Source organism: Hirundo rustica, chromosome 1, assembly GCF_015227805.2.
Source record: "Hirundo rustica isolate bHirRus1 chromosome 1, bHirRus1.pri.v3, whole genome shotgun sequence".
Lineage (NCBI taxonomy): Eukaryota > Metazoa > Chordata > Aves > Passeriformes > Hirundinidae > Hirundo > Hirundo rustica.
The window spans coordinates 29,400,049-29,416,926 of NC_053450.1; the positions used below are offsets into that span (position 1 = coordinate 29,400,049).

Here is a 16,878-nt window from a genome sequence, read left to right on the forward strand (position 1 = left end):
TTATAACAGAGTACCAAATGATTGAATTTTAAGTTCTTCACAACTCTAATGATGCAAGAGATCTAACATAATGGAAGGTAACAAGTTGAAAGCCGTAATAATAATTTTACATAACCATATAAAATAAAAATAGCAACAGTTCTGTTGGGGAAAAAAAGACCACAAGTGAGAAATGCTCTCTTAGTAGTAGTTTGAGGCAAAGCATTTCCATTTGTCAGCTGCCAGTTGATTTCCTCGTTTCTTGCTCCACACCCCATAGGAAGATCTAAGGTGGGGTGTGCACATTTCCTTATGAAGTTTTTTCAAAGCCAGGATCTTACTGGCTGTCAGCCCTAGTTTATGGGATACATTTGGGTTGTAGCCACACCGTTGTGGAGGTCTGTGGTTTGTTAGCTGTGTAGACAACTGTTCCTTGGTCAGGTGGCCCAGCACAGCCTTGCCCATAGCATGGATGAATCCTGTGTCCTACAGGTACTGAACTGAGGAATGGGAGCAAAGGGAACAGGGAGGTGAACAGTGACAGGAGAGCGAGCGGAGGTGCCAGAATGAAGATTGATGGGAAGGTGTTAGCATACTTCATTTGGAGCTCAAAAAAGTAATAAATGAGAGGGGCTCAGAAGGCAAGAAGGGGAAGGCATGGTCAGATGTGCAGGGTGAGGTATGGAGGACTCTGAGTAGCAGTGATTTCCTGTCCCTAAAAACTCTAGGAATGTGAAGCAGAGGAGAGATAATTTCCTTGCTTCTTAGCATTGTGCCTTAAGTTCCATTTGGTTGGCAAGAAGCAGAACAGTCTTAAAAAACTTAAAATTCCCCAAACAGAAGCTGTTGCTGTAGGAGACAATGCAGCATGTTTTCTTACTGGTGGATTCACTTGATCTATTTTTGGTGATTTAATCCAGATGACTCCTCATAATCAGATTGAACAGACTTTCAGCTGGCTGTGCTAATGCTTTTGGAGTCAGCGTGGTTTTGGTAGTTGCAAACTTTCTGAAATGGCTTTGTGATGGCAAGCAAGTGGTCCCTGAAGGGCTGCAGATGGGAGCAAAGTCAGGAATCATAGCAGAACATACTGAGAGGGTGTAGGGTGTTGAGGAGAAATGCAGTTCAAATTGTTTTCCTTCAGGGTAGTTTTATGTAATTAATAGGTTAAACAGCAATTTGTCAAAAAGGTGTGGTATTCTTAACTGTGAAGGAAATATGTTGATGTATAAAACAAAAGTTATCTGATTGTGAGATTTAACTCTTTGTTTTAGGTGCTGTAGTGATGTGTTCTGGTTTGGGCATTAGACTTTGAAGTTCTTACTACCCTAGATTTCTGACAGAAGATCATTTATTGGGAAACCCACAGGACCTAGATTTTGTTTGTGTAGAAGACAAATGTTAATCTCTGGGAAAATGTGGCACATATCTCATGAATAAATGCAGAATGAGGTTTCATTTTCTTCTTGTAGGCTTCCTTCTCAGTGCACTCTGTGGTAACAGCATTCACAAAAGTTCTGTCCATGTAGCAGATGCGCTTCTAGACGGCAAGTGTTCTGGACACAAATACAGGTAGACAGCATACTGTTTTGGAAAGAATTTGTGGAATTGAGTTTTACCTGAGGTCAGAAATTTGATCAAGAACAAGGTTTCTTCTTTTTTTTGGCTTGACAGCTGCGAGGAGCATGTTTCACAGAATGCCTACAACTAATTACAGACTCAACAGAATCTTTGTTTCCCCTGGTTATTCAGTTGATTGTGAAGCAGCTGTTTGATATGAAACCTCACAGCAAAATCATAGTGATGATTAATGCATTTTTGATTCCCAGACCAAAGGACAGTGTTGAGTGCCATCAGAAGCTGCTGAAATGAGAATGGAATTTTATTGGCTAGATGGTTCAACTTAGATGAGCAACGTATTTGTGTACATGTATACACACACACGCATATATGTATACATACACACACTCTTCTTTGCTCCTTATTAACAAACAATCCTGATTTCTTTCCTCTTGTATTTTAAGATTTTTACTTAGCTTTTTTTTTTTTAAATTATCTGCAAGGCTGTTTTACCTCTTAAATAGAGAATTAGTTCTGGGAATCCACAACCATGCAGTCTCCCTGCAAACTGGTATCCCTGCAATTAGAAGAGAATTCCTTGGTTTTGGCAAACTTTATGTTTAAGTGTCAGCTACAGAGACTTGAAATGGGAAATCTTTTTTGCTGGAAATTTTGTTGCATAAAAGGTGTTTAAAATGGTCTTACTGCAAGCACTAAGGACTAAGAGAAAAGAATCATTAAAGTTATTGCATCATAGTAATACAAGTAATATCATCCTGCTTCCTTTCCCTGAATCTGTGAAAGCAAAAGTTGAGGATAGTTTTTTAGGATGTTTGTGGTTTATATAGGAATTTGGCAAAGTTCTGGTTTCTGGATCTGGAAGGGGAAGAGGCGGCAGTTTGAGTGGATACACATCCTTATCAATCCCTTCTCAGTACTCCTCTGCTTTGAAGCAACAGCCTTTTGTTCCTGAGCTATGTCTCTGGGCTTTCCATCTGTCTTAAGGTCCAGGTGCAAACCAATAGCTTACTTCTAGTTCCATGATATCTGCAACCTTCTAGCCACAGTGGTCGCAGCTACTGGGGACAGAGAGATCAAGCAGGGTACAGAGGAAGAGTTCATAATTAATAGAGCAGTAGTCTTCGCCATGGGTGTAACCTTGCTTGTGGCTGCACCCAGTGTGCTCAGAATGGACACTTTTAAATCTGATCTGAAGAGTAGTAAGGGAGGGAGCCTCTGCCTTGGCCTTGAGCATCTCCAGCACTTCCAGAGTTTCTATGCCAGATGAGTGAGACACCAGAATGTGCACAGACTCCTGGGCAGGGTTGTGTAGGAAACACTGGTCGGGCTGTAGTGTTCTGTGCCTTGGTTTCTCTCACAGAGTAGTTCTCAACAGGTTTCCAGTCTTGTTATATCAGCAGTTGCCATTATACTGAGCTTTAATACACTTGATAGAATGGAATATAAAATGCCTTCGGTTTCCTTCCTGTAGTTGCGGAGCATGACTTTGGTGTCCTCTCATCAGTTTTCTTCAGGCACTGGCACAAAAGAGCTGTGTGCTAATGTTAGCTGCTGTTTGGCAGAGTTCTGGTAACCTGACTTTTCATGCTTCATTCATCTCAAGGGCTGCTGAGGAGTGACTCTATACCTGAGGTTGGAGAGGATGCTGCTGCTACAGTCAGTATGGCAGAAACACTCTCAGAAGAAGAACGGGACGAACTAAGAAAAGAGCTTGCCAAGGTAATTCTTTTGCAAATAGTTCTTAAACTTGCTTTGATAATGAAAATCTGGGATAATGTTATCTTTGAACATACAGCTAATGCTTTGCATAGTCATTCTGTGAGTGTCTAAAGCTGGCACTCCTGTGTATTGCAGATAGGAAGGAAGGGTGTCAAGGAGAAAAGAGCAGGCAGTTCTAGTGATGGGGAATTAGTCTGGGTGTGCTGAATGTACAGACATGAATACCTAACCCTTTTTTTTTCTTGAGTGAGAAAGGGGTAAATAAGCAAAGAGAACACAGCTGGAATCCAAAACCCAAGTATTATCTCAACTGGTGTGAAGTAGCTAAAGCTTTTTCTTTCATGAAGAGTGCTTTGTAGTAGTATCTGTGTGGGCACTATTGCAAATGTCAAATCATGTTACTGTTCTTGTCCATAACAGAATATTTTTAAGAGTGAGAAGTAGTAGCATTCTTTGAAGGACAGACAGGAAAATATTCAGGCCTGATAGATGCCGAAGTCAAGCTGTATTAAGCAGCCAGTGTTTTTTCTTTAGTAGCTCTATGGGATTTTAGGACCCTTATGAGAGACACTAACTTAAGCCTAAGGTTGGCAAACAAAGGTTAGCTTTAAATTAAGCACATTTAATACATTCTTGTCTTTGGCATTCCTGAGTATCATTTCATGCCAAAGATAATGAGGGTGGGCTGGTCCTGCTAGGATATGTCACGCTGGACTTTGGCCAGATATCCAAAACAGAGGAAGCATTGAAGGTACTGTAAGGAGTACAGTAAGGAGCTGTATTTCTGTAAGGAGCTTAAATGTGTGGGCAGCCTGATACTCTAAAGTAGGGTGATCTTGCCTGGATGAGGAAGCAGGATTGGAGGTATGCCCTTGCCTTGTACCTATGGCCTTAATGCCTCTGTCACTTGTATTAAGTTCACGGAATGGCATTGGAGAACTGTGCTGACATCTCTGGTCATGTTTCCAGGAGAGGCTTGAGTGACCATATGAGTAAGGAAGGAAGTATACAAACAATATACTTTCATAGTTACAGAGCAGGTGCTGTGTGTTGTGTGTTTTGACTGCTCAGTCTGGCACCATTTCCACACCTGTTCTGTAGAAGGCAGACCTATGGCTGGATCCAGTCCACAGGTGCTGGCTTAAGCCACAAAAGGATCTTTTTGTTGAAGCAAGGAGACAAAATTTGTCTATGGATCAGACATGCTCTGAGCTTCCTGGTACTGGTCACACGTTGGTATACCTTCTGATGTGGAAGTAGAATACAGGCTTGGCAATTGTCCTGGGTTTGACTAATCCTCAACTGCTACGTATCATAGATAATAATTTCTAACTATGCAGTCTTTTAGTTACCAGCTTCCTTGTACATATTTCAGTAACAGAGCTAGCTGCAGGTAGATTGCTTTCTCACTAGCTCCTGTAATCTCTGTTGGATTTCCCTTTTAGGATTTAGGAATGACTGTGAGGCAATGTTAAAAACCTCTGTTAGCCCTCCCATTGCTGATGTCTAATAGATACTTTAAAGAAATACATGGTTAAATGGTTGAGTATATTCCTTGTTAACTGTTAACCTCTTGTTAACAACTCTCATGCCACAGGTAGAAGAGGAAATCCAGACACTCTCACAAGTGCTAGCTGCCAAAGAGAGGCATCTAGCAGAAATCAAGAGAAAACTGGGAATTAACTCACTACAGGAACTAAAGCAGAACATTACCAAAAGCTGGCAAGATGTTACATCAACCACAGCGTATGTACCAGCTCATGATGATTGTTTAGACTGTTCAAGTGAAAACTGTTTAGACCTTGTGTCGTGTCTAAATACTCTGTTCTTAAGAAATGAGTAGAAAGAACACAAAGTTGTATTAAAACTTCTCTGGGTAAATCAACATAGGTTTTTTTTTTTTTTTTTTAAGAGGGACACTGCAAGCTATATCTCATGTGAAAGAAGAATGATTGGCCAAAATTTGGGCTATTCTAACACACTTTTTTTTGTCTGATAGATCTGAGATACCAATGTGTCCTAAGTCCAACAGACTACCCTTCTTTTCCACCCTGAAAAATTGTTGTAAACTGAGCCCATGCAGAAAGAGTATGAGGTCACAGTTACTGTTCTTGACAAACACAAGTGTTAGCTTAAGGTCTAGAGCAAGCTACCTTCTGCAGTTAATGACCACAGAATGTCACAAGATGTACCTCAAGCTTTTTATGGTGAATTTTATTGACAGAACTGTGTGGTACAAGAATTTAGGCACTTGGCACAAAAATTAGACCTTTTTCAGTGTGTGTGTGCATAGTGTTGTTATTTTGTGTTTTATTTTCTTTTGTATTTTTTTGAGGTTTTTTTTTGTTGTTGTTGATTGGGCTATTTTCTATGTGAGTTTATTTTATATTTTACTAAATCCTACAATAGCATCTCTGCTAGGGGTAGGGTAGTAGGTGCGTGTTGGTGAACTGGGTCTGGTCAGAGGTGACAGAGGTGCTGTTGCCAGAGGGGACTGCAGAGGCCCAAAATAATGTCTTAAGTACGTTTTCCATTAGACTCCAAAGCTGAAGTGTACCTCTGCATTTGATACAAAGAGACACACATTATAAGTTTCCTTATGTGTTCTATTAAAATAACTAAAAGCTAAATTTTTTTTTTGAACACAGATACAAGAGAACATCAGAAACCCTGTCTCAGGCTGGTCAGAAGGCTTCTGCTGCTTTTTCTTCTGTTGGTTCAGTCATAACCAAGAAATTTGAAGATGTCAGGTAGGTTTCTTTACCTCTTCTCAAGTACTTGCACTTTTTATATAAGTGGGTGATCACTGCAATAAATTTATGCTGTTAACAAACCTAGTGCTTCTAAAAGCTAATCTGTCAAGGTCCTTCAGCAACTGTTTTAGGGGAGGTAAGAGACTTGCTGCAGAATCTGCTTGTATGTCCTCAGTGATGCTGAGGAGTTCTGTGGTGTGTATTTTATGTAGGTGAGAAAAGCGATGTGTACTACCACCTCCACTGCTGCTCTTACTTTTCTGGTGTGATTGTAGGTGGTAGTGTCTGCCTGCCTCTGTGGGATACACATAGCACTATCATTTCTGCTCTCTTTATCAGCTTGTGGAATATTATATTTAAACAACTACTATCTTTAACTGTTTCTGTTTTGTTGTTTGGCTCTTTTTTGTCGTTGTTGTTGTTTTTGTTTGTGTTTTTTGTTTTGTTTGTCAATTCCTTCCAGGTGTGATTTATTTCTTTCTAAGCTGTTCTGCCTCATAGAAGTGGCTTGATTTTATTACATTTTTAAGAGACTGTTGGCACTTTTTAATTCTTAACTATTGTTGGCATGCAACATACTTTGACTTTGCCAAATTACACAGCTCTTTATACACATTAGGTAAGTCTGCTAGTCATTTTTAGAACTATTTTGAGCTGCTTGCAGAAATCCTGTTGGATGCAATACAATTAGATGCTTAGCTTACAATCCCTTGATTATATAATTCTTACTACTGGAACCTGTACAATTATTCATATCCACGGCTAATTTGTTGTTGTTAAACTTATTTTTCAATTATTTGGCAAATAAAAATTCACCCATTCTCACAGAATATTGCTACTTTGACAGCCATGTAATAAAATCAGCCATTTTAAAATGCTGCCATTAACCTCTTGCTTTTTGAAGTCTAGTGAGAAAACACTTTGAGTACAGCTACACAATTACATATTTTTCTTCAGATTTATCAGAACTTCCTTTCTCTCTTTAATGCTTACTCTGGCATTGTGCAGACTACAGGCATTTTCACATTCCTTTAGGTAAGGTGGGCACAAGAATTGCTTCTGGAACTAAGCATGTAGTCAGACTGTCTCCATTAAAGTTTTTGATTAAAGTTTTGTCTGTAAAAGTTAATTTCTTCTTTTCTCCAGTGTTAGTAAGGGTAAAACTGAAGCTCTTTAAATGTCAGGGAAGATGTTTCTTCATGTTCACCTGGTAACTAGCTCAGAACATGAAGTCTTAGTATACATAATAATTAATTAGTCTCTCTTCCTTGTTAGAAAGAAACCCACTAAAATGATCCTGCAAGGTTTTTTTATTGAGAGACAGAATATAATGTTGAGGTCAATGGCATGCAGGATTCTTCCATCTTTCTCTGTACAGTGTTTGTGCAGTGACAGAGTAGAGATTTTCCCCTTTTTGTGTCTATTACAATGGCTGTTTAGCATTGTGATTCTAACTAAATTACTAGAGTCTAAATGTGAAATAGTTATACATTCCTTGTTCATAGTTTGTCCATGGAGCAGTCCTTGAGTTGATTATTTTAGCAGCACCAGTATTTTAATTACTCATCTACATTGCCTCTGATCTAAGCAAATACTCAGTGTTTTCAGTAGTTAAAATTCCTGTGTTAACAACTCATGTCCATTGCTTCTCAGCCCATCTTTGCACACCAGAGTCTGACTTAATCTTCTCTCTACTCCCCCACTAAGTAGCTAAAGACGCCAGTAGGATCTCTAGAGTGATGCTGGGATTTGGCTCCTAGAGTACTAACTGGGAGCTGCTGTCCAGGGGAGGAGATGGGCAGAGGCACAGGATGCTATGAGAACTCAGACTCTGAAATGAGCTCAGGGATAAGAATAGCAGCCAGTCTCAAATATGTCCTATTTAGCATCAGTGAGACAGTGGGAACCTGGAAGACTTCTCTGTTCCTTTTGGATACAGATTTCACCTGCTCACTTAACAGGAATCACTCTTCTACCTTAAGGCTGTGGTGTTCCCCAATTATAATTGGACTATTGCACTGGGCAAGGACAAGCACAGACTCAGAGCTTCTCAGAGTCATCTACTTTAGGAAAAGCTTAAGGGTGTCCTAATTACTCCAGTTAGTGGCTCTGGGGGTGTTGAGTACTCTTTATCAGAAACCAGACCACTGGGAAGGAATGTAACAGTATCAGAGAAGTCCACACTGTTGGTGTGCTTCTCAAGGAGTATCACGGTGATGGAAATTCAAGGTATTGTTATAAATTCAGGGGTAGCTGTGATTAGAAAACAAAACAAAAGTGTGATGAATTAGTGCTGTTGAAGATCTTAGTTGCACTTGAAACAAAAGATTAAAAGCCTTAAAGTTTTTTTGTTTTTCATGAGAACCAAATTCATCTGGAATTCAGCCAGTGAGTTCAGGTCTGAGGGTTATATGACTACTCAAGGGCAAGTCTGAGCTTCAGAAAGGTTTAGATGCCTAAATTCTTTCCTGGAAGTGAGAGTTGATGGGCCTGATGCTTACTGATTTCAGAACTAATACTAAATATGGAGGTGCATTTTTGTTCTTAAACTCTTGCATTGGCTTCATTGTGGCTTCACTTTCCCTTGTATTGTTTTGGTTGAGGGATTTCTCAGCTATAGTGGTGTGATTTCTTTCGTGTTGGACTATTTCTACATATTCCAAGCAGCAAACATCACGCACAGGTCTTTATTTGGGCACTGCAAAGTGATTTAACAGGGAGTGATAAAAGGGAGTGAGGCAGCTGCTGGAGTTGTGATTTTGGAAACTACTGAAATGGAGAGGAAGGGCGGACTGGTAGTGCGATGTCAGTGTATTTTTTTGCTTCCTTTTTGTATTTGTTTCCTCTGCTCTTTGTTATGATGAAAATGAGCTCTGTTCCTTCTTAGGTTTTTCTTAATACCTTTCTTCTCTTTGTAAGAATTCGTTGAAGTTTTGATGAGCTAACCTTTCTTCTATAGGCAACATCAATATTCTGTGCAAAACAATAGTAGTACCAAGATGTAGCTTCTGAGCAATCATGACTCTGCACTTTGCTCTTCTTGCACTGCAAACCTATAATGGAGCAAAGTCCATCTTTGCCTTGCTCTGAGATTGCAGAGTAACTTTCTTAGCTTGCTTTAGAAGCCTGATCTATGATCATGGATTCCTAAATACTGTAACTTAGCAGCATATCAGCTGGAAATTTAACTACTAACGAAAATAACTAGCTACTGTGTATGTTAAACTATGTTTTCTAGGCAGGGACTCTGGCATACCTCCTTGTGCCTTTTCAAAATGTGAGGCAGTGGAGTAGCTTTAAAAAAAATACTGTGTAGAGGTTAAGAAAGCTTTAATGCAATACAAAATACATGGAAGACTGGAGAGCAGCTTACTGTGCCTTTTTTATTTATTGTCTTTTTTAAGCTAGGGGTTTGCTTTTGAGCATTGCAAAGAGGGCTTGTCTTTCAAACTGCCCAACGTGATGGCCTGGTTGAGTGAGTGCTTTAGTGTGACATTCTGTCATTTGGGAAAAGAAATACAGTTCTCTTCTTCATAAAGCTGTTCAAGATTTAATTGTGCGTCTTTGTGTTACCTGAAGAATAGGTGGTTTATGTTAAAAAAATGAACTGCATTTATCTAATTCAGTTTTCTTGCAAACTAATCATAATGTGATAAAACTATGTAATATCTTCTGGTGTCATTTTGCAAAATGGATACTGAGGATATACAGAAGTGTATTGTACAGCAGCAAGTAAATTCTTCATGAATGCATGAATAGTTCTTCTATTAAATGATGTCTGAGATGAAACTAAACTTTTGTAGACACCTGTTAAAAGGTCTGCAATACACTATAGTTTTTTTTCAGTATGAGCATTCTATAGTTTGTAAATATATGTATTTCATACTCTTTAGCCTTAAACTTCTTGCAGGGAGAAACTTCTTGCAGTGTGAGGGGAATTGGCTGAGCATTGACTGAAACTAGTTAGTGTTAGTGTAGCTCTGTAATAAAACCTGCCACGTAGCAAGCCCAGAACTTGTAGTAATCCACATTACAGTGAAGAATATAAATTACAGCCCAGAAGACTATCAGCTTCTCTGTGTTCTGGAAAAGCCTGTGGAAGCCAGACCATCCATAAGAATGAAACACAGGAGAAATGGGGTTGGGTATATAAAGGAAACACAGCTGTGCATTACTGATATGTCAGGAAAGCATCTGGCCTTGTGTATCTGATTCTCAGTATTCTGTAATTACAAATCAACCTATAGTTGTGCATCTGCCTTAAGGGACCCCAGCCTTAAAGGAACTTCTTGTGTGTGTTTTTTTTCCTGTTATGGTATTTTACTGATGAGCCCTCATAAAGAATCTCTTAAAACTTGTTCTGCAAGAAACATAGAACTTCTTTTTTTCTGTGAATGTATCTTCCATTGGTTGTGCTGAGATGGTAATTGAAAGTTTGGAGGTATGTCTTATGAGAGAGTGGTTTCCTCTCCCTCTTCTCCTCCCTCAGGAACTGCTTGGAAAGTATACTCTTGAAAGACGTCATAAAGACAAATTTTGACATTCCATGTATAGTTATGAAAAACTGAGATCATCACTTGTAATAATTCAAAGTTACTCTTGTGGTATTTGGTAAAAAATATTTAATGTATAAGGCTTGTTTGTATCTGCAGTAAACAGGAATTTTTTGTATGGAACTAAATTAGATGCCAGGTAGTGTAGAGGCTATTTGGGAGCTCCTTCATCTATATCCAGTTACCTTCTAGGAGGGGATGTGTTTTCTTGCTATACAAACAGTGACTGTATGGCAGGTTTTAGAAATCCTTGGTGAATTTCAGAACACAGGACTAGGACATTATCCCTGCTCCCAGCATAAACCTGACCTTGAATACTGACTGATGTGATTGCTTTTGTTGGATAATGTATATTAATGAGTAGATAATTTGTATCGATGGGTGTAAAAAACTACACTGAACTGAAATGGAAGCCTTTTGGATGTAGAAAATAATTCTTTCAGTCGGAAGATGAGCTGATTAATAAGACTTTCAAGTGTTGGCTATTTGCTGTTGCCAAAACTGTAAATGCAGCATGATTCCTGTTGCTTGAGAAACTTAAGGAGCAGACAGACTGTTGTAGCTAAGCAGAACAAGTACTAATAAGCATGGCACTTGAATCTTTCTAAAAGAGAAAAAGGTTGCTGCAGCTTTTGCTCTGATACATTTGTGTGTGTGTGTGTGTGTGCATGGCTAAGCAATTAAATAAAGCAAACCCAAGTAGTTACTAAGACTATGTAAGACTTCTGGCTGTTTACCAAAGATAGTTTACAGAAGTCAGCTCTCTAAGCCAATTTCTTTTCAATGCAATACTTAAACTAATTTTTCGCTTTCTTTTCTCTTAATGCTGGCATTTAGTATACGCTCCATACAACATTCAATTAGCATGCCTATTATGAGGTAATGTATGTATTATCGAGCTGTTTGGTTTATTTATTTTCATGTGTGGAATCAAGTCAGATTGAACTTAAGTCAACTAATGTAGTTTTATAAAACACCAAAAACCCCAGGCAGCTTTATAGTGGATTTCCTGTACTAACATATAGGATAAATTTTGTTTTGTTTATGGAGGTGGTCACTTCTGGAAAGTGACATCCCTACTGTTTGGAAAACTATAGCTTTTCCTTGTCTGTTGGAGTATAATGCTACGAAGTGATTCTAAGTTTAAAAGGCAGTAGCTTGGCATATGTTTTTGAAAATGAAAGTTAGTAGAAAACCCCCCTCTGGTTTCACAAAAAGTCTCTTGGTGATCTGGGGTGCTTTCCGTTTCTCTCTGCTTGCTTGGCACTGTGTCCATCTATCTCCTGAGAGTCTGGTTTGATGCAAGTACCACTGTGTGCTTTCCAAAGGGAAAGGGTGCTGCTGAGTGTGGGTGACCTACACAAATGCCAAGCAAAGGAAGACGGGAAGCTGTAGACTTCTTCTGAAAAACCCCCTTGTCTTCAAAATTTATAGAATACATTTTTGAGTAATCCTTAGTCCTGGTCCAGTGAAGGCAAGCATTTTCCATCCTATATAAAGGCAAAAGAAGTGTATGAGGTATTGCACAAATTTGCTCATGGCAGTGACAACTACTTGGAACATTAAGCCACTCTTCTGACCCTCAGGAATTGTACACCAGCCCTCAGCGCTGGAAATCCCAAGCTGTCCTGCTTTTTGTATGCAGAACTTATCATTTGTAATTACAGCTGCCTTTGGCACTTAAAGGCAAGCGGGAGTCTCACTTAAATTTATCATGTTAGCAGAAAATGCCACTGTGAACCATGTTTTATTTATTGAACATGTAGCACAGTAAACAGAACTAGTTTTCCTATAAAAAGTGAAAAAAACTCTGATGAGCTCTTTTCAGCAGTAATGTGTTAGGCTAACCAGAAGTGATAACTAAGCTTTTCTGAACAAATGCTTTAAGCCAGGGACGTGTTTGAAATCGCTGGGAATAATAAGCTAAACCTAAAATACTTGCTAATTCTCCCTTCCATGTTGATAAGAAGGATCCTATTGCTGGACCTGACAGTGTTTAGTTGCCAAAGATGAATGTAAGCCTGCAATTTGAGTATGTTTGAATTTTAGTTTTGTAGTACTTGAGGGGATCCAGATGTAAACTATTTTTAGGCTATCTTTGAAACAGGGAAAGAGCCCCAAACAAGTCTCATGTTGCTGTTGGGGAAAAAGCAACTGTCTACTTGTTTTGTAATGTTTATAGGTTAACTAGGTGTAATTCTGTGGTTCCTTTTTTCATTTTCCTAGAAATTCTCCTACTTTCAAATCCTTTGAGGAAAAAGTTGAAAACTTCAAGGTAAGAATTTCTAAAACACCTTGATGATTGTGGAGCTGTGGATGTGGAGAAAAGACTCAAGTGTATTCTGGGCAGCCTATTTTTTAGTTACTGGTAAACTGCTGAAGAGGTGCTTAGATGAATATCTTTTTAAGTGCTGTGGAAATGGTTTCTCTACTTATTGATTTGCAAATAAAATAATAGTCTGGCTGCAACTCATACAGGAGGATACTAGTAGCCAGCTAACCTGCACAAACAGCTAGTATTAGGTATCTAAAATAATTAATAGATAATACTAGGTATCCAAAAATGTCTAGGCTTTTATTTCATGCCTTTCTAAAGACTAGTATCCTACACAGGAGAATAGATTTGGATACATCCTTCGTTTCTGGCAAAAAAGACAAAAGGCCTTAATTTAAACTTTACTCCCAAAAGCCTCAAGTGCCAGAAGCAACCGTTAATAACTGTTCCAGGTAAAAACTCATTTTAAAAATAACTAATCTGTGTAATAGGAACCAGATTTGACTTCTCCTGGGGACACTGGGCTGGATGAGAAGTATGCAAGGGATAGCAAGGGGAACTGGGCCTTCTCTTGAAACTAATTGCCATTAACACCCCCACAGTCCTACAGAGTGTATGTTGCAGAGGGAAGTGAAAAGGCAAATGTTACCTGGAGAAAGTAAAATAGTTGCTCTGCTCCTCTGAGGATCTGGGGAATTGCTGCTGAGACTCAAAACTGTCCGAAGTTCTTTATTGAGAAATAAAGTAGTGAGTTTTAACTCTGAAACTCCAAAAGACTTAATGGCTTGAAAGGCTGCATACCTTTATCCATTTGTAACTGAGGGTGTGTCAACCTTTGGACTCGGGAATCAGCCCTGGAATAAGGGCTGCTTCATACATCTCAAAGTCAAAGGGAGTCTGCTGTGTTAATCTGCTGGTGAGTGTTTCCTGCCAAATATGTACAGATTTGTTGTAAGAATATTGTGGAGGTCTCCTAGACCTGGAAAAGCTGCTCTGTTGAAGAGAGTTATTAAACTCGTGTAGATACACTGGTTTTGTACAGTTAAGCATGTTTGGCATGCCAAATAACTACTATGCTTTGTTGGGGCTCTCTCTGTGTTCTAGTCTAAAGTCGGAGGAAGCAAACCTGCTGGGGGAGACTTTGGAGAAGTTCTCAACTCTGCTGCCAATGCCAGTGCCACAGAAACTATTGCAGAACAGACAGAGGAAGAGACCCACTGAGATTTCTGCCTCTGTCCTGCTACCCACTGCCAGATGCTGCAAGGAAAAAACAAGCACACTTGTAACATTCTCTGCGCTCTTTCCACCAGATGTGCTTTTATTTAGCACCTAGTTATTTTACCCAATTAACTGATATCAAGCTTGTTTGTGGGTTCAAAATATTTTTGAAACTAAAATACATTGTTTGGGGTTTTGTGTGGGAAGGGGAATTTCTATGCCTTTCAAGCATTTAAAGGACTTACCTGTAATTTGAAGACAACCTTTAAAATATAGCAATGAAAAAAACCTCTTTTGAGAAATTAATTATATTGTACAGATACTGTGGATACATAATTTCTTTAAAATCTGTAATTACTGATGAACGTAATCCTTATGAATCTGCTGCTGCTGCCAAACTGAAGCTTGTTACTTCGCTCCCTTGCAACTGTTTCAGTCGAGTGTTGCCTGCAAGGGACATTGGATTAGGAGACCGGACAAGGAGGAAGGATCACTCCCACCTAAAGAAAGGACTTCAGTTTCAGCAGGCTTTACACAAGTTATAGCAGGATCACACATGGGTAGGAATGTACTGGTTTTTGAGCGTGTTCCTCATACAGCAGGTGTGGATAGGTAACACAGGACATGTAAAATGTACCATCTGTCTGTGCATTGTCCACCTTGGAAACTTCTGACCAACGCAGATGGAAAGCAAGATGCCTCATAGTGCTGGTTTGGTTCAGTCACCGTAACGTTTTCAGTCTTGTTTTTTGTACAGGATGTTGCTGTGGTAAGATAACATTCTTCTGAACATTTGACCAGTCACAGATAGATTCATCTTCATTCACATGTGGTGGTGTCACATTCACACTAACAAAGTATGGAATGGAGGAATGAGCCTGACCCCAGAAGTGGTTGTTTTTTAGTCTTCGAGAGAATTGCTCCAATAGCGTATGTTTTCCTTGTAGGCTGAAACCTGAAAACATCTGCTACAACATCTTAGTCTTTTTTTATGTATTTAAGGCCTGTACCTCAAGCAACACCTCTGTTCCTGACCACAGAAGTCTGTTTTGAGAGGTGCACAGTGTCATCGTTCAGTGTAGCTCTCCTAAAACATGTATCCTCCTACATCTTGTTTTGTCTGCTGTACTCCTCAAATTTCTTGTGTTTCATGTGTTTCTGCCACATGGTTAGAACATTTTCTCACTGTGCTTAGAACTGGAAACAACTTTTGCTACATTTGTGTGAAATCCATGACACTTCAATTGCCGCGGGTGTCTGGAGGGAAAAAAAAGTTGGCTCCTGACAACCTTGCTAGCATGTCAGATGTAGAATGTGTGCTTAATTACATGTGAGAAGCTTAATAAAAGTGTATGTGAGGAATGTATTGTCCTGTCAACATGGAGGATAATGTAAATAAGTAAGAAAATTTTATTTCTAATTGAAACCACCCTTTAAGTTTGGTTCAAAGCAGTGCTGATACATACTACTGCAGTGCCAGGAATCTACGTGGCTGAGCTTGGCATTTCTAGAGAAGACTGAGCCTAGGTTGCCTTCTAGTGGCTTACATAAAATTACAAGTCACAGAATTGTTAGGGTTGTAAGGGACCTCTGGAGCTCAGCTAGTCCAAACTCCCTCTTGAGGCAGGGTCCCCTCCAGAGCAGGTGGCACGGGAATGTGCCCAGGTGGGTTTTCAATGCTAGAGAGTGAGAATCCACAACCTTCTTCAGCAGCCTGTTCCAGTGCTCTGCCACTACATAAAATGAAACTGCCCTGGTTACATCATGAAGTTCAGAAAACAGGTTGACATGTTCCCTCAGCCTCTGACAGCTCTACCTTAACAAAGGAACAGAGAATTGAATGGTATAGAGAGAATGGAGCTCTTCCTCTTTTGGGTCAGTACCGTGTAGGGCAGGTTTTTCTGGAACATGATCCTTATTGGATGGGTCTTTTATTTATTTATCTGGCAAAGAAAGGTCATCTAGTCCAGAGTTGAGCTTTCCATTTTCTGAAGGAAGGCTTTTTTTTTTTTTTTTTTTTTTTTTTTTTTTTTTTTTTTTTAAGGCCACATGGCAGTCCTTTTATTGTAACATATTATTATACTCCAGTAGCTTTTGTTGCAACCTATGCCCAAACAACACCCTGTCAACTGGACCATGGCACTAAGTGGGGCTTCAAAGGGAATGGCAGAAGGCTGTGTCAGGGAATGTTCTGGCTGGGTATTACAAGGAGGCTTTTCATACATAGGGTGTTTGGGCACTGCAACAGGCTCCCCAGTGAAGTGATCACAGGACCAAGCCTGACAGAGTTCAAGAAGGGTTTGGACAATGCTCTCAGGCACATGGTGTGACTGCTGGGGTGTCCTGTGCAGGACCCGGCGTTGATGGTGATCCTTGCGGGTACCGTCCAACTCAGGTTATTCTATGAAAGTGCCACGTCCAGTCCTTCCTTAAACACCTCCAGGGACGGTGACTCCACCCCGTCCCTGGGCAGCACATGGCAATGTGTAATCACCTTTTCCGTGAAGAAATCCCCCCAGATGTCCAGCCCACCCGTTCCCTGCCGCAGCCTCAGCTCTGTCCCCCGTCCAGTCGCTGCCGCCTGGGGGCAGTGCCGTGCCCGCCGCCCCCACCCAAGATGGCGCCGCCCGCCTCAGCCCGGCGCGCTGCGCCTGCGCACGGGGCGGAGGTACCGCCCCCGCTCAGTGATGGCGGCGGCGCTGTGGGGCCGCGCGGCCCGGCCGTGGCGGGTGCTGGTGCCCGCGGTCCGCAGGGGCAGCGGGGCCGCGCCGGGAGCCGCCGAGACTCCCCCGCAGCGAAC

General features: G+C 40.4%; 1 protein-coding gene across 5 annotated transcripts in view; it reads left to right on the forward strand.

Moving 5' to 3' along the window:
* The window catches only part of TPD52 (tumor protein D52), a 121,784-nt gene that overhangs the window by 25,288 nt on the left and 79,618 nt on the right, over nucleotides 1–16,878 (forward strand). For 2 of the 5 annotated variants that reach the window (XM_040067318.2, XM_058421414.1), the window contains exons 2-8: nucleotides 3,164–3,279; nucleotides 4,877–5,025; nucleotides 5,928–6,029; nucleotides 7,041–7,067; nucleotides 11,423–11,464; nucleotides 12,812–12,860; nucleotides 13,965–15,440. In XM_040067318.2, coding sequence (XP_039923252.1) covers nucleotides 3,164–3,279; nucleotides 4,877–5,025; nucleotides 5,928–6,029; nucleotides 7,041–7,067; nucleotides 11,423–11,464; nucleotides 12,812–12,860; nucleotides 13,965–14,081 — 602 coding nt within the window. In that variant the 3' untranslated portion in view covers nucleotides 14,082–15,440. Of the gene's footprint in view, nucleotides 1–3,163; nucleotides 3,280–4,876; nucleotides 5,026–5,927; nucleotides 6,030–7,040; nucleotides 7,068–11,422; nucleotides 11,465–12,811; nucleotides 12,861–13,964; nucleotides 15,441–16,878 lie in introns of those variants that run through there. The other 3 variants (XM_040067328.2, XM_040067338.2, XM_040067346.1) reach the window with 3 other exon arrangements.